General features: G+C 41.8%; 1 protein-coding gene across 1 annotated transcript in view; it reads right to left on the bottom strand.

Moving 5' to 3' along the window:
- Nucleotides 1-653: 653 nt before the first annotated feature.
- LOC106582848 (contactin-3) overlaps nucleotides 654-21,867 on the bottom strand; it is a 75,654-nt gene continuing 54,440 nt past the window's right edge. The window contains exons 10-23 of the mRNA XM_014166370.2: nucleotides 21,340-21,469; nucleotides 20,577-20,727; nucleotides 19,952-20,079; nucleotides 18,663-18,838; nucleotides 16,304-16,421; nucleotides 12,637-12,795; nucleotides 12,392-12,541; nucleotides 11,733-11,803; nucleotides 11,114-11,348; nucleotides 10,595-10,704; nucleotides 6,046-6,232; nucleotides 5,775-5,887; nucleotides 5,147-5,312; nucleotides 654-4,598 (exon numbers count right to left, since the gene is read on the bottom strand). Of these exons, the coding sequence (XP_014021845.1) occupies nucleotides 4,492-4,598; nucleotides 5,147-5,312; nucleotides 5,775-5,887; nucleotides 6,046-6,232; nucleotides 10,595-10,704; nucleotides 11,114-11,348; nucleotides 11,733-11,803; nucleotides 12,392-12,541; nucleotides 12,637-12,795; nucleotides 16,304-16,421; nucleotides 18,663-18,838; nucleotides 19,952-20,079; nucleotides 20,577-20,727; nucleotides 21,340-21,469 (2,001 nt within the window). The 3' untranslated portion in view covers nucleotides 654-4,491. The remainder of the gene's footprint in view (nucleotides 4,599-5,146; nucleotides 5,313-5,774; nucleotides 5,888-6,045; nucleotides 6,233-10,594; nucleotides 10,705-11,113; nucleotides 11,349-11,732; nucleotides 11,804-12,391; nucleotides 12,542-12,636; nucleotides 12,796-16,303; nucleotides 16,422-18,662; nucleotides 18,839-19,951; nucleotides 20,080-20,576; nucleotides 20,728-21,339; nucleotides 21,470-21,867) is intronic.

Below are 21,867 nucleotides of genomic sequence, written 5' to 3'. Positions count from 1 at the left end.
GTGATTAAGCAATATATTGGCCGTGTGTGTGTGTTGAGCTACAGTAGTTAATATGGGCAGAAATGAAAGCTATTGAACACTGTAATCACTCTCTGATGGTGAACAGTGATTACACGCAGAAGCACTACTTTGTTCTATAATTTGCTATGGCAAAAGTAATCCTATTTGGATCCCACTGACTAAAAAGCCTTGCTTATCATTGATGTGTGAATCCCTGGAGCACAGCTTCCCCAAGATTTATTGAACTTTGCGATCCCTAAATTAGATTACATGAGGGAACTGCCTTCGACCCAATTAGGCATTCATATGCGTTACCCATGCATGTCAAAAAACACTGCATAATCCAGCACTTACATATCAGTAATTCTATCACCACTCCGAAATTGTGCCAAGATATCAAATTGATTTACAATGGCTATGTTAACAGCACTGAGTGGGGCTGCTGAAGACGATCAAACCTCAAATGGGTGCCAAATAATAAATCCCTGCTGTTTTCATTCTAAACGTCCCTTATGATGAATATTAAAAGGTCAAATGGTGCTGGAAAAGCATTAACTGTCTAATGTGTAAGTTGAAAAGACCACGCTGTAAGTCACATATGCAGTGCTTTAAAGAAAGAAGGGGATCTTGAACGCAAACAACTTGCTGCAGTAAACATTTTAACAGTTTATTAAGTTACAATTTTAGAAAACTCAACACAAACTCACAAAACAATGATTCACATGCACAATTTTAGTATACAAGACAAACCAGTTAGTTTTCAATATGAAAACGCAGTTCTATAGGTCAGTTATCTCATGGAGATCATGGATTAAATATCAGTATTAAAATCAAGGGCCACAAGTTGTATAAAATATCAGTAGGTTGTCTTTGTAGGCCAGCTTTAAAAATATATATGCAAGCTATTTACATTAGACCAAGTACATTTGTCAGAACTAAAGCGAATAGTTGAATAACCAAAATCAGTGTTTATCATATCAAGTTGAATCATTTAAAATCAAACTCAGTTGACCTGATGGCTAACATAACGGTCTTAGATTGCATTTAGTAATAATTAACAAAGTACAAGGCCAAAAAAGGTACAGCATTTTTCCTCTATTTTACAGTCAGCAGGGCATAACAAGGAACAAGTACTTAGAACTATAGCTACGTAGATTATAGGATAGTCTGGCCAAGTTTGATAAAGGACTAATTTGTAAATCCACATACTCTAGCATTGTGTGAGGGATGTGTACTGGTAAGTATACACTATTCTACTAACCAGCATACAGAAATAATGATCAGGTGATGGGTACAGGAATGAGGATAAGGTCTATGAGTTACACTATTTGGATTATACACTGTGTTACAAGGTTTTATCCTTGAAATGAACTGACATTGCACTGTACTTTTTTTTATATAGTAGTATTATTACACAGGCTTAGTCCACAGACAGTTTGACACCTAAAAAGCCTATTGTTCATCATTTGGAGAAAAAGAAAAGGCTATCACTGCTATATCAATGCATATCTTCAGCGTAGGATGGACGTTTTTTTTAAAAAAGGGCTGAAGAGTCAAAAAGACAAAGGAAAATGATTAGCTCCCTTTCTTAACCAACACATGACCATTAAACCTGGAATCCATAATGATGAAACTGCCATGTCCATTTGCGATATAACGACAATAAAGTTGAGGGCGGCAGGGTAGCCTAGTGGTTAGTGTTGGACTAGCAACCGGAAGGTTGCAAGTTCAAATCCCCGAGCTGACAAGGTACAAATCTGTCGTTCTGCCCCTGAACAAGGCAGTTAACCCACTGTTCCTAGGCCATCATTGAAAATAAGAATGTGTTCTTAACTGACTTGCCTAGTTAAAAACAAAAACAAAAACAGCGAACACTGTTTTCTCATTGCACGCACAATAGGACAGCAGAGAATCGTGATATTTTTTACCACGATGCTGGATGCACCTCTCTTCCGTTTCAAAAACAAAACAATAACAAATGTGCCGGGGGCGAACAGGGGTGCCGTTTTCCCTTATGCGGATTTCAGCTTTAACGAGGAACAAAATGCTGTTCATTTTCATATGAAAGTCAGTAAGATCACTTATAAACGTGGAGCCGTTTGAATCCATTAAAAGTTCTTCGTAGGGGGATGATACCTAAAACACCAGTTTCTCATAGTAGCTCTTATTAAAAAAAACATGTACTGTATATTACATTGTGTTCTTATGATTTTAACTTTGAGTGGGGAAGGACATCTGTAACATCTCCAACTGTACCCAACAAAAACTTGCGCAACAGGAAGCCCCGGCATCAATCAATCAAGCATCTGAATTGTGACAGCTGCAATAACGGGGCAGGAAAATCAATATCCTATTGACTGGGCTGCAGCAGTCTAATCAAAGAGCACAGGCCTTTATGAAACCACTGAAGGAGCAGATAGGCTGATTGTGTCTGCTATTTGGGCTTTACGGGCCTCTAGGGACTGCACACCTGTTCTGGTGGCTGAGCAGGGACACAGTCACACAGTCACCTTGGATCAGTTCCTTGTGCTTTCATTCGACTTTGGGAAATGAGTGCAAACGCAGACGACGGGGACAGTCTCACAACAATGTAATCATAGCTCAGCCAGCCCTAATCAGTCCCAAGTTCAGTGAAGGCACGGTTCTTTATAGCAGTCGTCGAGTGTTTACTACAAGTCCAAACTTACACCAGTGGCCCCAGAATGATGACTTATGATGGAGGACCCATCAGACAACAACATGAACAGGAACTAGTTTCTCACTCAACATCAGGCTAATCGAAGTACTTTGATAGAGTACTGTAGCAGTTACTGTGTCTAGACTAGCAGCTCAGGATGTACTTCATTGTGCGCAGAGAGGGACATTATGACAGCAGCCAACCTTTTCCCTCTATTTCCAGTCAAAGCTCCTTTAACGTTACATCATTTATTTAGAGGCTTTAATAGCTGCTAAATTGTGCTGCAGATCCAATCATAGATGTATTATTCACAGGATCTCACCAGACCATGAACGTAGACCAAACTTCCACACTACATACAGTCGGATCCATCTCTACTTCTATAAAGTTTTCAACCCATTGTTATATATCAGGTGTTCCAGTATATAATTCAAATTGGAATCATCAACCCATTTCCATTAACGGGGTTCACATTCACACCATTCAGTTACTTCGTTTCTATCTGTCTGATAATTCATTTGCAAAAACTGACCCAGAAAGAATGTATATGTCCCTCAATTTGTAATATGAAAGATATGCATGTGCAGTGAAGGCACTCATATGTCCTGTACTCAAACATGTATATTTTATATATATTTTGCAGACCGGCGATCTGAATTCTGGATAATCGGTAAGGTCATAAATGATAGACTTATTTAGCATTTAGAGGTCATTTGAATGCAGAATATAACAAGTGGCAACACCACATGATTCTATTCCTTCTGGAACCTTAACATTTCACAGAATTCATTGTGATTTGCATCAATTATTTAGTGGAGCTTGAGATACAGACCAAAATGCCAAGTCCCATCAGCTTGTTGTAGAGAGGGGGTCTAAAGCTCAATAGCCAACAGCTCTGTAAGATGCCTAATACTATTTCACTACGCAGAGATGAGTGGGCTAGAGGCACAAGTAATCGATCTGGTATCCAGCCCTGGTCCTGATGAGTTAACACAACTCAAAACACAAAACATACAAGGTAAGGTTCTAGCTGCAGTTACAAAAATCACTTGATAGAATATTTTATGATTCGGTTCACCAAGTAAAACTGGTTTTATCTGCTATAGCGGCCAATTTACAATAAGTCTGGGCATGTTGTCAGCTGCATAACTTAGTATATTTTTTTTAACCTTTTGAAGTTCTACTTCTTCAACTTCTTATAATAATAACCCAAAATGCCATCTACAGTTAGCTACTATATCAAAGGACATCTGACCCATATAAACCAAAACACATCTCTCCGTTGAGCAGCTGACCCTACAATTACAAATGTATGTGAACATACTGTACCTCCATCTGGTAAAACCATTTTTTAAAACCTCAGATTACCTCTGAAAGACCAATAAATGAATGAAATAAAGACAATGAAACCTTTTTTTTTCGTCAACTACTTTGGTATCTACATGGATTTAAGGCATTAGTATTCTTCAAGGATCAGTATCAAACATATAGAATGTAGACATCACTACTCCCAAATCGAAGTATATTCCATTGGCAAAAAAAAAAAAAAACACTTCCAAAATGTTTTTACAGCATGACGGCACTTATGACATGAGAGGAAATACTGTAAAATATAATGTACACAAATTCACGTTTTTCTATCGGCCCGTTATTTAAAATCCTCAATGCACGGCCCTTTTAAAATTCCTGTTCTGTCCAGCACTGCCACAGAGGGTTTTCACCCGTTGCCCCTTCCGACTGAGGGTGAATGCAGGAGCAGGCTCCTAGAGGAGAGGGAGAGAGAGGAGGGTCGGTAGGAGGGCTGTGACCAGGCATCACCAGGAGAAGCTGAGGAGGATGAGAGCACTGACGAGGACTGCAGAGAGATGAGACGGCGACAGCAGACTAAGCCGAGACACTCCCGAGCCCTGTGCGCCCATGCCTGAAACCACAAACCACCAGTTAGAGAGAAGCTCTTCAAGAACTTAAAATTCCACTTAAAAAAAAAAAAGCAAAAAGCGGGGCATTTTCTGTCTCTATCTGCAAAATTGGCTGACAAGTCGTCATAAATCAAAGAGTAACTGTGAATTATATAGTGCTTCCATATCTCCATTATTAATGACTTTCAACAGGATAGGCCATTAAAGTATACAGATATGATAAGGCTTATATCACATTAGAGAGCAGATCTCTTTAGAGAAAACTGAACACCGTTTCAATTTTGCACAGCGGGGGGGGGGGGGCATTCTATTATTTTACACGCAGCCGAGCTGTGCAGTCAACAAGGAATAATAACCCAATGGCAGAGATGGATTGCACCGTACATGCATTTTTAAAAAGGTTTCTTGCACCCAAAAAAAAAGTATATTACACATGGTCGAAGAGGGGTGCAACGAGGCCAAAATAAATGTTCTGTTTGGCCGATTGAATCATCGCCAAAACTTGATCAATGGACACAGGAAGAGGAGAGAGAGGAGATGGCTAGCGTACTTAATTTGTGGATGTGGATGGGTTCGCTGCCCACACCTTCACCGCCCTCACTCAGGGCCTTGATCTGGATCAGGTAGTTGTCGTTGGGAGACAGCGTCAGCTCCATCCTGGTTTTGTTTGTTATGATGCTGTTTACCTCATTATCCCGGTGTCTTCTCAACAGCACCTAGAAACAGCAATGCAAAACCCCAAAATACAAAAATGTAGCAACACACAGTAACTTTGCAAAACACACAACCTCAAAATGAAAGATTGGCTAAAAGGGGCGGTGAGGAGTGGGGGAATTCAAACTAGGAGAGTGACTAGATTTTGCTGATTGGATGATAAGATGAATCCTGATGCTTTGTGACAGTACAGTGCGGCTGGCTGATTGAAGCAATGGATGTTCTGTCCCTGTGGACAACCCTACCAATATGAGCCACTAATTATCAATATGGCTGAGTTGACCAGAGGCGATGGTATTGAATACACTTCCTTCATTACACCCCCCCACCAACCTCCTACTCCCTGCTTCTTCCTTTTTTCAAATCAAACAACCCACACAAAGCAGCACTAATTGAAAGATTGCGTTTGAGATGGTTTTGTTGTATTTTACAAAATAATAGAGTTACAGTGACATGAGACGTACAAGATATCCGATGACCTCTGCCTCCGTCTCCATGGCTATGACAGGATCCCAGTGCAGAGTGAGCAGAGAGCCAATCATGGTCCACTCTACGTTCAGAGGAGGCTGGCCAGGTGCTGAGAGAGGGTAGTGATGAAGAAAGAGGGAAGAAAAGAGAGATGCTCATATACAGTAATATGTGTATGCTTGAAAAAAAGAAAAAGAGTTTCTGTTCTGCTTACATTTTGAAGTTGAACGTACAATAGATACAAAACCACCGACGAGATTCACTCACGTGGCTTCTTGGTGGTGGCGTTTATGGGTGTAGACTGTGGCCCTGTCCCAGCAGTGTTAAAGGTACACAAAGCCAAGTAATACTGTGTGTTGGCTTTCAGTCCAGTCACGTTGACTGCTGAGTAGTTAGCAGAGATTCTCACTTTGCCTACTGTGTCAGGCTTGGTGTCATCTTCCCAATACACCACCTGTTTACCAATGGAAAGAAAACAACAAGAGGTTGAGACATCAGACAGGAAAAATTCAATCCTAGCCATGGGGACTTTTATTAACTCACACAAGTGATTCATTTCATCACATTATTAGAACTCACTCCTCCTCATCTAATCTGTAATGCCATTTAGTGTGCAGTAGGGGACTGGCTTCCCACTGAATAATACATTTTTCAATATCTAGGTCCTCGATTGCTGATACACCCTCCTCTCGACCCTATGGTCATTCTACAAAGGCACTAATAGTAACCCTAAAAGTAGAATATGACAAAGTGCTTGTGTGACAAAGTTTAAGGATGTTCTGTCCATAATATGTTTTATATCTGCTCTTTTTTTGGTAAAAGAAAATATATTCCCCTCACGAATTTGTACTTTCAATGAGTAAAATACAGTTTCTGTACTTAGAAATGAACACATCCAGCAACAGCATGGATGAATATTGTATTCTCTTTAACACGAGGCACAGTGCTTAATTACTTCCCTTGAGCGTATTAACTTTCAATTAACGATGCAGGTGAAGAGATTTTTGATTAAGCAAATGAAATAATCCGATGCTAGTTTAGGGTCATATACAATATTCAAGTCTCTGGTATTAAGTGACAGAGTTAAGTCAATACATAATTAGAGAGAGAAAAGTGAAGTCCACCCTCACTCCTGTATTCCTGGTATTGCTATGAAACTAAATGAATCTATTAGATACTATTTTTCACCCCAAAACAATATACTGTTCTGGAGTTAAAAACTAGCCCCATACTGTAGATGATGGGCCTATTATTGTGCAAATCAGTTTAGACCTATCCTGCATGTTTGGCTACTAAAACAAACAACACTAATACATCTGTCTATGATATCTTTCAGAATCCTATGACCTCCACTGTACCCAATGCCTAAGGTTTAAGATGCATAACAACAGCTCTCCTCTGTAAAAGCCTCTCTCTCTCTCAAATCCTTTTTGGTGACATGATAACACTATTGTATCTACACAATATAGCCATTGCCATGGCAACCATGGGTTTTGTGCCGAGGGGCAGGGGTGAGAGGGATTGAAAGAGCACTGGGGAAAAATGTGTTCTTAAATGGATGGATGATAGCTATCCTCATCAGGTTTCAGAAGTCTCTGGTGGGTGGTCTTCAGAGCAGCAGTGTCTAAAGTGTAAATCATAGTCCGCAGGAAGCTGAGACGCGATAGTTTGGTGTCCCAATGTGACATAGCTAGGCGGCTCTGAGAGCACTATCCGAGCGAGACGCACAGCTGAACGGGCACCTCCCCACAATTCCCAACCAACGCAGCTTTGGTACGCATCCTCTATTCATTTGAATGTGTTGACACTAGTTGGAGAAATTGCTTGAGTAGTCTAAAAGTATGAAAGCCAACGGTCTAATATTCTAGAACACTGCTGTGTGTTTTGGACTATGATAAACCCTTAAGCAACACCCACTCTCTGAGGGTGTCTCAGGGGGAGTGGGATATACACGAAAAATAACATTTCCATTTCACCAAACACTGTACATGTTACACACATGTACATTTGTGAAACAAGACAAATATAAGCACCCTTTTTGACCTTTAACCAAAGTGATATATATATATATATATATATACTGCTCAAAAAAATTAAGGGAACACTTAAACAACACATCCTAGATCTGAATGAAAGAAATAATCTTATTAAATACTTTTTTCTTTACATAGTTGAATGTGCTGACAACAAAATCACACAAAAATAATCAATGGAAATCCAATTTATCAACCCATGGAGGTCTGGATTTGGAGTCACACTCAAAATTAAAGTGGAAAACCACACTACAGGCTGATCCAACTTTGATGTAATGTCCTTAAAACAAGTCAAAATGAGGCTCAGTAGTGTGTGTGGCCTCCACGTGCCTGTATGACCTCCCTACAACGCCTGGGCATGCTCCTGATGAGGTGGCGGATGGTCTCCTGAGGGATCTCCTCCCAGACCTGGACTAAAGCATCCGCTAACTCCTGGACAGTCTGTGGTGCAACGTGGCATTGGTGGATGGAGCGAGACATGATGTCCCAGATGTGCTCAATTGGATTCAGGTCTGGGCCAGTCCATAGCATCAATGCCTTCCTCTTGCAGGAAATGCTGACACACTCCAGCCACATGAGGTCTAGCATTGTCTTGCATTAGGAGGAACCCAGGGCCAACCTCACCAGCATATGGTCTCACAAGGGGTCTGAGGATCTCATCTCGGTACCTAATGGCAGTCAGGCTACCTCTGGCGAGCACATGGAGGGCTGTGCGGCCCCCCAAAGAAATGCCACCCCACACCATGACTGACCCACCGCCAAACCGGTCATGTTGGAGGATGTTGCAGGCAGCAGAACATTCTCCACGGCGTCTCCAGACTCTGTCACGTCTGTCACGTGCTCAGTGTGAACCTGCTTTCATCTGTGAAGAGCACAGGGCGCCAGTGGCAAATTTGCCAATCTTGGTGTTCTCTGGCAAATGCCAAACGTCCTGCACGGTGTTGGGCTGTAAGCAAAACCCCCACCTGTGGACGTCGGGCCCTCATACCACCCTCATGGAGTCTGTTTCTGACCGTTTGAGCAGACACATGCACATTTGTGGCCTGCTGGAGGTCATTTAGCAGGGCTCTGGCAGTGCTTCTCCTGCTCCTCCTTGCACAAAGGCGGAGGTAGCGGTCCTGCTGCTGGGTTGTTGCCCTCCTACGGCCTCCTCCACGTCTCCTGATGTACTGGCCTGTCTCCTGGTAGCGCCATCATGCTCTGGACACTACGCTGACAGACACAGCAAACCTTCTTGCCACAGCTCGCATTGATGTGCCATCCTGGATGAGCTGCACTACCTGAGCCACTTGTGTGGGTTGTAGACTCCGTCTCATGCTACCACTAGAGTGAATGCACCGCCAGCATTCAAAAGTGACCAAAACATCAGCCAGGAAGCATAGGAACTGAGAAGTGGTCTGTGGTCCCCACCTGCAGAACCACTCCTTTATTGGGGGTGTCTTGCTAATTGCCTATAATTTCCACCTGTTGTCTATTCCATTTGCACAACAGCATGTGAAATTTATTGTCAATCAGTGTTGCTTCCTAAGTGGACAGTTTGATTTCACAGAAGTGTGATTGACTTGGAGTTACATTGTGTTGTTTAAGTGTTCCCTTTATTTTTTTGAGCAGTGTATATATGTGTACAGGTAATTGCCAAAATAAAGGAAACCCCAACATAAAGTGTCTCAATAGTGTGTTGGGCCACCACGAGCCAGAACAGCTTCAATGCACCTTGGCATAGATTCTACAAGTGTCTGGAACTCTACTGGAGCAGTGCGACAACAGAAATTCTATAATTTGGTGTTTTGTTGATGGTGGTGGAAAACACTGTCTTAGGCGCCGCTCCAGAATCTCCCATAAGTGTTCAATTTGGTTGACATCTGGTGACTGAGATGGCCATGCCCTATGGTTTACATTGTTTTCATGCTCATAAAACCATTCAGTGACTACTCGTGCCCTGTGGATGGGGGCATTGTCATGAGGCATAGCCATGGCCTGCCCAGCATTTTTGACCTTATGCATGATGTGATGTTAATTTCTTAATTAACTTAGGAACCACACCTGTGTGGAAGCACCTGCTGTCAATATTCTTTGTATCCCTAATTTACTCAAGTGTTTCCATTATTTTTGTAGTTACCTATAGGTACAGGTACAGGTACAGGAGTGAACATAATACTATTTACAAGATGTTGTCAACATTACAGAAGTTCTCATGATATCTTATTCAGTGAAATGTTACAGAACACAGCACTCCAGAGAATATTTCAAGAATCATCTTAAAATAGTTTAAATAAAGCTACTGATTTACAGATAAACATTAGAAATGGCATCAGAATGTGTCTGGCCGTGTCCGAAATCTGTCTCGCCTACTACTTACTAAAACTACATGATGTGTACTATTCATACCACATACTATTAAGAACATACTGTTTAGTCAAAACAGATGCAGTAAGCAACAAATATCAACCTATTAGGCTCACCCATCCTGGGAATGCTTCATCTAATGCGCTATTGCATTGATTTTACGCCATTTGTTCGTTTGGCGTAGCGCGTCATCTTATCTCATTCTCAGCTGATTATCAGTCGTTGTCAAACACACGTGAGTCTGGAAAGGTGATTCTCTTCCTCAAAAGCGTTCAGCAAATTCTACTCGATAAAAAGGCCGAAATGAGTATAACCTGGCATTTAAAGAATACTTGAAATGTCACATACTATAAACCGTTTTATTTTCACATACCTAAAATGCCGACTATTTAGAATGCAAGTATGGTTATTTATTGAGCAAATTGAGAGAATCCTACCTCATAACCCAGCACTCTTTCAGGGGTGGCAGGGAGGGCTTCCCAGATCACTTCAATTTGAGCTGCAGACACACTCCTGCCCCAAACCCTCTTAGGAGCCTCACTGGGGACTGCAGAAATAGAGAGCTGGTGAGCACCACTCACTCAATACCATCAAACACACTAATAGGAAGCAGAAGCAGGCAGAGAATAGACCTGTAGTTTCACTGGAGAGAGCTATATTGCTTGGGCTTGGTTTTTAATGGGATCTGTGACTGACATAAGGGAAGACTATCTTCACGGCAAATTCAATTAACACAGTACCTCACTGACAGCCCAGTGTAGTAAGTGTCAGCTAGGATTTCCTGTAATCTACCTCTGCAATAACAATAACTAATATCAAGTTGAAACTCCCAGCTTGAGAGGGGGAAAAGTGTCTGAACCAACTTATTTCATCATTACTATTCAAGGTCGTGCCTCCAGAATAAAAAAGATTAGGAGATGTTTGAACATGGTTCCACTGGCTGCCGTTGCCTTTACCTTCCTCTGCTGAAAACACTGTGGCTATGGAACTGAACGGCCCCTCCCCGCGGTTGTTGTATGCCCCAACCTTCACATCGAACGGTGAGAAGGCCGGGATGGTGTCGTTGCGGAAGACGTATCGGGCGAGCCCAGGCGTGGAGATGACCGCTCGCGTCCAAGTGACGGCACCCAGCGGCCGGAAGGCGATGATGTAACCGAAGCCCTCTCCATTCTGCAGTTCCTCAGGCACGGGCTGGGAGCGAAACACAAAACTATAGTGATATTAAAACGCATACAGACAAAGACACTGACACCCCTGCCTTTGTCCTCAAGCACCCGCCAAAGAGGGCTTCAACACGAGCTGCAATGATTAGATGCAGCGTTTTCCCCCCCTACACCACAACCCACAGATCCTTTTCTCCCTGCATTGGTACATCATTGTGGATGAAGTGGGCTTCAAAGAAACAATCTCTTTCCCTGAGTTGAATCAGAAGGGAGAGGCTGGCTCTAGTGCAGGTCATAAAATTGCTCCATTCAATTCTGCACAATTAAGCAAAACCATTACCAGGCTATGGAGAGAGCAGCAAAACCATTACCAGGCTATGGAGAGAGCAGTAAAACCTGACAGATGACTTACCTCCCAAGTTATCACTAATTCAGATTTTGTGCCGCCTCCGCCTCCAACATCAGTGGGAGCTGTATCAGGCACTGTAAGGCAAAGCCCAAAGGAAAGCAATTAGCACAGCTGAACTACAGGTCTATAAGTCTAGCCCCACGACAGTTTTAAAATGCATCCACAATATTTTTTCATTTTACACACCACAACTTCTCCCATGATACGAGCGACCCAACATGTTCTGGAGTATATCCTCCTACTCGAATACCAAGTCTCACAATGAATAAACAACTTTGTTTTTGATTTAGCTGTTAAGTTTAATAGTCAGAAAACGCCATTTTACTTGACAACTGTTTTGTGCGTGGCTCTGCACAAAAGATTTGCGGATCACTCATGTGCATCCTGATGTGTATTTACCCAAAGTAAATGGTCCATCACATTTAATCTGTAACATTAGCAACTGGTTCAACCAGCATTTAAAGTCAGATGTCAGGGTTCTGTGTATATCACTTTGTGTGTGTGTGTGTGTGTGTGTGTGTGTGTGTGTGTGTGTGTGTGTGTGTGTGTGTGTGTGTGTGTGTGTGTGTGTGTGTGTGTGTGTGTGTGTGTGTGTGTGTGTGTGTGTGTGCGTGTGTGTGTCTACATATGTATTTTAGAGAGAGTAGAGGTGTGACACTCACTGGCATCCTCTGTCCTGGTCTTGGCTGAGGCTGGACTAGGCTCTCCCATGCCCACACTGTTGCGGGCCACCACCCGGAACTCGTACTCCACCCAGGCATTCAGACCCACTACAGTGGCTGTCAACGTGTTGCCATTGATCTCCTCAGGAACTGGAAGTGGAAAGGAGAGCGTTCAACATTACCATCTACATAAGCATGGCTAAGGTGTGCTCTGTTCTGTTCTGTATGCTAGGTGCATTTGCTACCTGTGTCTACAGCTTGCCAGCCCACAGTGAAGGGTGTCCTGGCCTGGATGATGTAGCCGGTGATAGGGCTGCCGTTGTCCCTACCAGGTTTCCAGGAGAGCTGGGCAGTGCTATCTGTGATCTCCTCCACCGCTACAGTGTCCGGGGACCCGGGGGGACCTGACTCAATCAGACAATTAGCAAAGTGAGCCTCCACACCAGTCTCACAACACCAGCACCACCCCTCCCATTCCCAACTCATTATGCTCTTGCCTTTACTGCTGACCCTGTTAGATATCAAGGCCATCACACTCCATCTAATTAAGGGCTGTGTCCTTGGTCCGGCTTCACAGGGGCCTTTAATTCAGACGTGTGATATGTGAGGCTGAGAAGTGATTATGAACACAGGATCACTAACACCGAACAGGGACATGGGAGGGGTACATTTGTGAAGAGAGAAAAAGCGAGAGAAAGAGTTAGAGATTGAGAGAGAGACAGTGAGCGAGACAGAGATACAGTGAGTGAGACAGAGACAGTGAGTTAGAGAGAGACAGTGAGTGAGGCAGAGATGCAGCAAGATTGAGAATTACAGCAAATATGTGACCCGCTTCAGGAAGCTAGGCATTTGTCGCACGTCACTACTTCACAGGAGAGGCCTTTGAACATACACTATCGTTCAAAAGTTCGGGGTCACATAGAAATGTCCTTGGTGTTAAAGAAAATGTAAAAAAATTGTCCATTAAAATAACATCACATTGATCAGAAATACAGTGTAGACATTGTTAATGTTGTAAATGACTATCTATTTTAATTGGAAACGGCTGATTTTTAATGGAATATCTACATAGGCGTACAGAGGCCCACTATCAGCAACCATCACTCCTGTGTTCCAATGGCACGTTGTGTTAGCTAATCCAAGTTTATAATTTTAAAAGGTTAATTGATCATATGAAAACCCTTTTGCAATTATGTTAGCAGAGCTGAAAACTGTTGTGCTGTTTAAAGAAGCAATAAAACTGGCCTTCTTTAGACTAGTTGAGTATCTGGAGCATCAGCATCTGTGGATTCGATTACAGGCTCAAAATGGCCAGAAACAAATAACTTTCTTCTGAAACTCGTCAGTCTATTTACAACATTAACAATGTCTACACTGTATTTATGATCAATTTGATGTTATTTTAATGGACCAACAAAAAAATATTTCAAGAACAAGGACATTTCAAAGTGACCCCAAACTTTTGAATGGTAGTGTATATTTTTATCAAAGTGCGTTTTTTGGCAGAAATGCCTTCTATTGCATGTGAACTTTAATGTGCCTCAATAACAAACTGGTATGCCATCTGTATATACGAATACAATTGTTAAATTACGAGCCTAGTTGGTTTAGCTAAGGAAAAAGACAGGAACTGTCCCGCTAGCCATGATTGTCTAAGATAATGGAAGGGCTGGACATGCTGGGAGATGAGTTTGGATTGGTCTGCCATGTAGCATGCCTCTGTCTATAACGTGAGCTGCTCAGTATGCGTTGATAGTCCTTTCTATCACAGTGTTTTTTTAAAGATATAATGTTAGCCATTGAGAACTACAAAAGTTTTGCTACTTTTCTCAACAACATTGATGCCCTGAATTTAGGCGCTATCAACAGATCAGTTGGAAAAAGTTGTGATGGACTACTTTCTGCACACGTCACAGTCAGTGTGAACCGGAGTGACTTGACAACGCTGGCCAAACAAGATGAAGCTACAAATGACCCATCAAGTCAGCCAGGTGTGTCGGGGTGATTGCGGACATCTATTGTATTTCATGAACATGTGTACATGTCTAGACAATAGGGACCCATCCACTTAGCTAGATGTGGCTGGGAGGTGGTTATAGCATTTCCTTCACATGACAATTCATTTATACAAGTGTGTCTGGGTAAGCGTCATCTAATAATTATAAAATATTTATACAATATTTTTATCTGGACACTTTCTGCTTTTGATATTGCTACTATGCAAGTAACCATTTCACTGCACTGTTTACACCTTCTGTATCCTGTGCATGTGACAAATACATTTGATTTGATATAGTGTGTTTACCATTGAAGGCAATGTGAAGAACAACATGACCTGCACCAAATTCAGATTAGGATATAGGCCAAGGACTAGATAAAGTGTATTTTTACCTGGAGTTTTTACTTATTGTTGGCTACTACTTTTACCACTTTTAGTATTAAAAACTTTGGTTGTTTAGTACACTACTCACTCTGTTTAGCACATGCCCTCACATGTGAATCCTTAAAGAGATGGGATGGGTTTAAGACGGTGTGAATGATGTTGAATGGGTGTAGACAAAGAAGAGCTCTCCATTAGGTGTATCAAAAAATTCAAGGGCCATTTTCTCAAAAGTGTGGCTACAAGTTTATCCACTTTTAAAGCAGAATTCCTTTCACATTGTTCCTTAACTGCTGTTGATGATATACAATTTTCTAGCGCTGAGTGTCTTTTATCCAATGTAAAAAACACCATAAGATTTTTTGCTACATAGGACCAAATCCAAGCGGTGGGTCACATAATATATGCTCCAAAGATGTTGTTGTTTACTCCACTGTTTCATTATTCAGACGCTTCAATGTTTTTTTTATCAATGTGTAAATGAGCCAATTAAAGCAATTCTCTGTAACAAACAATGGCTTTCCAAAACACCAGGACAGCTATTACAGGTTGTTATGGGCATGCAATGCATGCCAATGTAAATCACTAGAGATAAGTTACAATGATGAGATATGATACACTGTGCCTAACAGATATCAACTACTGCTGTGGAAGCTCCTGTCACAAATGTACCAGTGTCACATTATGTGCCATTTTTAAATTTAGCTATGCCAAATATTGTCTTTCAAAAACATGTCATAAAAATTCTCTCATTACACCAATATCACACATCGTTACATTTGTATACCATGTCATGTCATGAAAAAATTGGTGTAAGATAATTATATTTGTCTACAGAGTTCTCACCAAACTATGAATATATTTATGGTTAAATTTTACATTTTAGTCTTTCAGCAGATGCTCTTATCCAGAGTAATTTACAGGAGCAATTAGGATTAAGTGCCTTGCTCAAGTGCACATTGGCAGGTTTTTCACCTAGTCGGCTCGGGGATTCGCACTAGCGACCTTTCGGTTACTGGCCCAAAGCTCTTAACCGCTAGGCTACCTGCCGCCCCATAGGTAGCTTGGCAGCAAGATTAATTAACCAATATTATTCATATAGGCCTATAAAATGATAGTCTGGTTGCCAGTCTGTTTAGATCACATTCCACTCCTTGTAACTCCATGGCATGTGCCAAATTTTTAGCACATGACATGGAGAACAATGACTGGAATGTAAGCTAAACAGACTGGTACCCCGACTAATAAAATTAAGTATGTCATCTAGAATGCAATTTCAGCACCGATTTAACGCATGAATCAATTTGAATTCTGTCAAAGTGCTTACAAGATTTTACATTGGAAGCTCTATGATCAGACATTCACGGACGGAACTATATTGTATTTCCACACTCAAACTTTTCTGAAGAAGCTAAAACGTAAATCACTTCTGAGAAATAAGTCCCTGTACAAATGTGAATCTCATAGCCAGAGTGAACTGAACATGAATTCCATAGAGGCACCCTTACAACCTTAACAGTCGGTTCTTTTACCTTTCACAACCAAGATGGCCGAAGCAGACAAGCTCTCCACGTCGGTGTTGATAACACAGACATACTTTCCCCCGTGATTCAACTGGATGTTACGAATCATCAGATCTCCTGAGATGCTCTACAAGGGAAAACAATAACACACAAGAAAATCTGATGTAAAATCATGAAATCCAAAGGAAATACACTCTGAACTGTTTCATAATTATTTTTGCGCAACGGCATGTGTGATCCTACTGTAGGTTGATTAATAAATACATGTATCACATCGGAGCAATATCATGTGCTGCTATCTTCTTTTTCCTTCCAAGTGTGACTGTAGCTTTAAAATTGAGAAAGCTCTGTGTATGGAGCTGCATGTGGTCCCCTCAGGTCACAGAGTCTTGTGACACACGGAAACCAGCAAGAACGTGAGCTGTGTTCTAAACAAACAGTCCTGTTGGCTACGCTTCAGGCACTGCATGCTCCCCTACTCAGCATCGCACAGGACCACCAAAACAAACACACAACGGCTAATTGGCAAGATGATCCTAATTATTCAAGAATTACATAAGCAGGGATGGATGAGAAATTAGTACAACTTACAGACTAGGAGCTAATATTGTTCTAGATAAAACAGTATGCTCTTTGATGCCATGGGGAAACTAAAGCTGATAAACAATTGAAAAACCTAAAGAGGAGTGAGGTGATGAAATAGCTTCAGTTCATCTTCCCATCTGCCATGGAGCCTTAAGTGGAGATACAGAAGTTAATGTGGAAGAGCTATCAAATTGAAATGTCTTCATAGTTTAAAGTGAGTGAAATGGGATCATCGTTATCTGTAGTTAACTATTAGGTACATAGCAATGGTACCCATCACTCTACCTGGGGAGTGGGACTCACATTCTAAAAATTCTGAGCCAATGTTCACTTAGTGGAGTGGTCTGTCACACATACACAGCATGTCATCCTTCAGGACTCCTTTTAAAATAGAGTGTGCTTGTCTGGAGAGGATTCACCTGAGGGCTAGCCAGGTTAGACACACTCAAGCCACGCCAAATTTCATCAACTCACTGGGTAGTGACCATGGCTCAGCTAGGCTCGGTTGCAATTGGGCATGAACGCCCCGAGGATCCTCACCTCTCGGAGGCAAAGACAAAGCGGAGCAGAGTGGCACTTATGTGTGGCTGAGGGACGGCATGGCACTCCTCTCCTCTGAAAGGCTAACATGCTCATGCCATGTCTGCCTCTGACATGCCAGCCAGCAGCTGTCTGACTGGAGAGCGAGGGGTTAAATTCCATGCCTTGGCAGGCAGGAAGCTATGAGGCAGATCTGGTTTAATTATGTTAATTAATTCATCAGACGCTGTTGAGAGGAGCTGGTAATCTCCCTGGGCATGGGGATACGGAATATGTGAAAACTGTATCTCATTATTTGTGTGTCCACATGTCAATGTCATTTGTAATTGCCATTTGTCTATCCACGCAGGCGTGAACTTAGCATGACCACGACGTGGGAGGGGTTCAACTCTGATATCAACTTCAACTTTGATCCATTCATTATTTTTCTTCGGCTATAGCCGTACAATGAACCTCGGGTGAATAATGAATCCATAAAACAGTGATAAATGATTCTCTAAAACAATTTGGCAGAGACGAGCGCAGAACAAATGACAGTGCTCGTCTATCAAAAGGAACACATATTTTCGCCAAAGAGTAGTCAGTCTCTTATCGTTAATTGAAGGCATGAGGAATTCAGATGAACATTTTACTGGTGCGAAGGCTTGCCCTTGGTTAATGCCAGCCAACTCACTACAAATGATTTCAGGGCACAAGATTCATAAATAGGTATGCAAATTAAATTAACGCAAAGAGAGATGATTAAAAAAATGATCTCCCTTTGAGGTGGAGAAATTAGAAGTTTAAGGGATGAAAAGTAAAAACACTTTTAATTCATCAGGCTTCTTCCGCCATTGAAACAGCTTAAAGATTACTAAGATCTCTATGAAATACTGTGGCTTTTCACCTTTATGTTGTCTTACGAATAAGATCACAATTCTTATGGGCTGTCTGATAGACAGGGAGTTAAAAGATAAATGGAAGAGTAAACATAACTTGAAGCAATGGAAGTTAAATACAGCCTACTGAAGCATCACTTCAATGTTAAAACTGCTGCTAAGATTTGATCCCAACAGTACTCTTCTTGAATACACATTTAATAAAGTAGCCTACAGTGTGAGGGTAGGACTTTTAGGAGGTAGCTAACCTATTATACAGAGATTATACAGAGTTTCCAAATGAGGCGTATTATTTTGCAGTCTGTGTGAAACAATCAATCCTAGAATAGCCTGACAGCAGTTGTCCACTGCTCCTGATGACTCACCCCTCCTACTCTGTCGAAATGGTCGGCATCCCCGTGGAAGTCTATGAGCTGCCCGTTGAAGGCCCAGGAGAAAGACACATCCAAGGCTGGATCGCTGGCTATCTGGCAGGGCAGCACGATACTTTCGCCAACAATGATCTCCATGTTAGTAGGCCGCTGGGTGATTCTGGTGGGCTCTGTCCAGACAATGACAGCTTAGTATGCATCTTAATGCTCTCTGGGTGGGAACCATTACACTCAAACAACTCTAGTGTAACTATATCATGCTATCATTACGACAGGGATCATCATAGCTACACGTGTCTTGGTTCTAGCACTTAACATTCAAAACATTTCTGGTTGACACTTCGTATTTGCATGGTCAATTTGGGGGGAAATGTTTGAAGTAGGATTATGCAAGCAGAATGCATTCCCAATGCTGGCTGTAGAGAATTGGATGCAGTGGAGTATGGGAGCCTTGTAAGGGAAAGGTCAGGATAATTACATTCCATTAGATTAAAGGGATCAGCTGTTGGCGTAAAACTTTAAATAAGCCAATGAGAAAAACAAGGGAGGTGGAGACAGACGTTTACAACACATGTACCAGATAACTGCATCAACACGTTAAGTCTCCGCGTCCATAAGTAATGACCTTTACTTAATTGCAGTACAATAACTTATTGCCTATTTAAGCACCATTGCAATTGCTTTAATTAGAAAATAACAACGTTGACTGTGTTAAGTTGTACAGACAAAATAGTAAGGATCACTTACATTAGATGTTAAGCTGGAATTATTAGTACAATTATCAGCACAAAGAAGTACATACAAATATCAGACAGTACACTCTAAAAAATGCTGGGTTGTTTGGATGACCCAACTACTGGGTTGCAGGCAGTGGGCCACTGGGTTGTTTTCTTTAAAAAGTGCAAGGTTGGGTTGTTGGTGCTGGGTTAATAATGCTGGGTAATTGAGATATGGTTCAGATCAGAAAACAGAAGGTGTGGCTTAGTAGGGGCATGGGTTTCAGATGGTTCTTTTTGCCCACCTGTAAAAGTAAATGTCATTCCTGTTCATCTGTTGTGTTGTACTGTTGTCACGTTAAGGTTAAACACTAACAGTTTTGTAGCTTCATTGAAGCTTATTGAAGTGTGGGCTGCAGGTAGCCTAGCGGTTAGAGCGTTAGGCCAGTATCCGAAAAATCGCTGGTTTGAATACCTGAGCCTGCAAGGTGAAAAATCCGTCGACGTTCCCTAGTTCTGGGGGCGATGCCTCAGGGATTATTGGGAGAATATGTTATGATAGCTCACCTGTGATAAACAGCCTTCCAGTAGTGCTTGCAGTTCCAAACTGATTCTTAGCGATGCACGTGTAGCTTCCCGCATCCCTCCTGGTTACGTTGGCAATCTTCAGTGTCCCGTTGGGAAGCAGAGTAATCCTGGGGGATGAGTAACACAGATTCAGAGCTTTTGCTTGGGTAGAGAACAGAAGTGCCGTGTCTAAATCCAGTCCAAGTGCTAGGATGCATCATCACCTTCATTTCAACACCATTTACACGTTTCCTTCTATTCCAGAGGAAAGTCCAACTGTCATTATAGAAAATGGACTTTGCATTTTTCAATTTCCTATGAAGATTGGTGTCCTAATGCCAATCCTTCCACTCAGGCTTGTCATCCAAGAGATTGTTATCTGTATGTGCATTTTTTTATTTGAACATAATAAGACTAAATGACTGAAATGTAAGTCTTCGCATATACTAAGCATTCAATATGCACAGATGCTGCATACTACATTGATTATCTACTGTATATATACATTTTTACAGGGTTTTGTTGTCTTCTCATTATCCTCATCATCCACACATCAGAAAAGATTCTAATCACACATAACTGCACTTTGTGAATGTGTGAGAATTCATGCTGAGTTCCACACTACCTCTCGTTTCTCTGCACGATCTCATTGCCTTTCTTCCACAGGCTAATTGCCCGGGGCGAGGCTTGGGGCTTGCACTCCAATGCCACATCACTGCCTGAGCGAGCTTTTAGCAGGGCCTTCAGTGGATTCTTGGAGAAACTGGGAGGTGATGCTAGAGAAGATGCAGGGGGTGAAAGACGTGAAGAAGACAACGAACCAACTCCCAGATCAAATGTGCTGAGCTGAGATTGACTCTCATTCCCTCCCTCCTTCCCTTACCCTCTGGCATAAAAGCCATGATCTCCATAGGAACTGCTCCAGGGATGAAGCACCCCCCCCCCATAGAGACCAGTCCTCACTACACAGTATGGGATTCTCTAAACTTTTGGCTTCATCTGTCATCATCATGTTTTGTCAGCCATCATCTGAGACCCCCAGTGTCATTAAATATCAAGACAGAATTGGATTTCTCATCCAGTATGTCAGATAGAACTCATCAAAGCTCTCCAAGTAAATCGATATGTCATCTACATGAGAAAGCCCTCTGACGCCACTATGCAACGTATCTGTAGCATCAAAATCAATATAATGAAATGATTGAAACTAAAATGGGACACTCCATCAGATTCATGTTTTCTTTTCTGGAGCCGAAGTGGCATTAAATGAGGCAGCAGAGTGATTTTTGAAAAGGGTAATCGCAGGATGCTAGTTGCACCTTTAAGAATATGATCAAACACACAGCAAGATAGACACAGATAAAAAGCGGAGAGGAAAGCAATCTTACCTAACACCATTAGCTCAGCGCTGGAATAAATAATGCCATGTTTGTTTTCAGCTACACACTGATACATCCCGGTGTCTGACAGGTTTAATGCTGCTATGGAGAGAGCCCCGTTTTCAATTTGTATCCGGCCCTGTGGATGAGAAAGCAGACAGATCTGTATACGTATTGCTGGAGCAGTCTAATATGTCCACAGGCGCAAATGCAATTACTTGTACACTATGAAGAGACGAAGAAAGCAAGAGAGAAGAAGATTTTTTTTTTTTATAGCCCTCTGTTGCAGTATGTATGCTCAGATTGGGGCTAAAAAATGCTGACCTGCAGCTTCAATGAAAAGAAAAAAAAAGCAATGTTGACAATACCAGTAGAACACTAATAAGCAATTTATTTTCCATGGCCATCCAGTTGGAAAAGCCACTAAGACAGGTCTGATTTTTTTGCTGATGTCTTACTCAGACTGAATTTTAACCCCATCAGCTGTTCAGACAGCCTGAACCACGGCACACTATGGTGGAGATGTTGATGTGATGT

Source organism: Salmo salar, chromosome ssa22, assembly GCF_905237065.1.
Source record: "Salmo salar chromosome ssa22, Ssal_v3.1, whole genome shotgun sequence".
Taxonomy (NCBI): domain Eukaryota; kingdom Metazoa; phylum Chordata; class Actinopteri; order Salmoniformes; family Salmonidae; genus Salmo; species Salmo salar.
The sequence above is the reverse complement of the archived record's forward strand: the minus strand, read 5'-3'. Positions and strand labels throughout refer to the sequence as shown.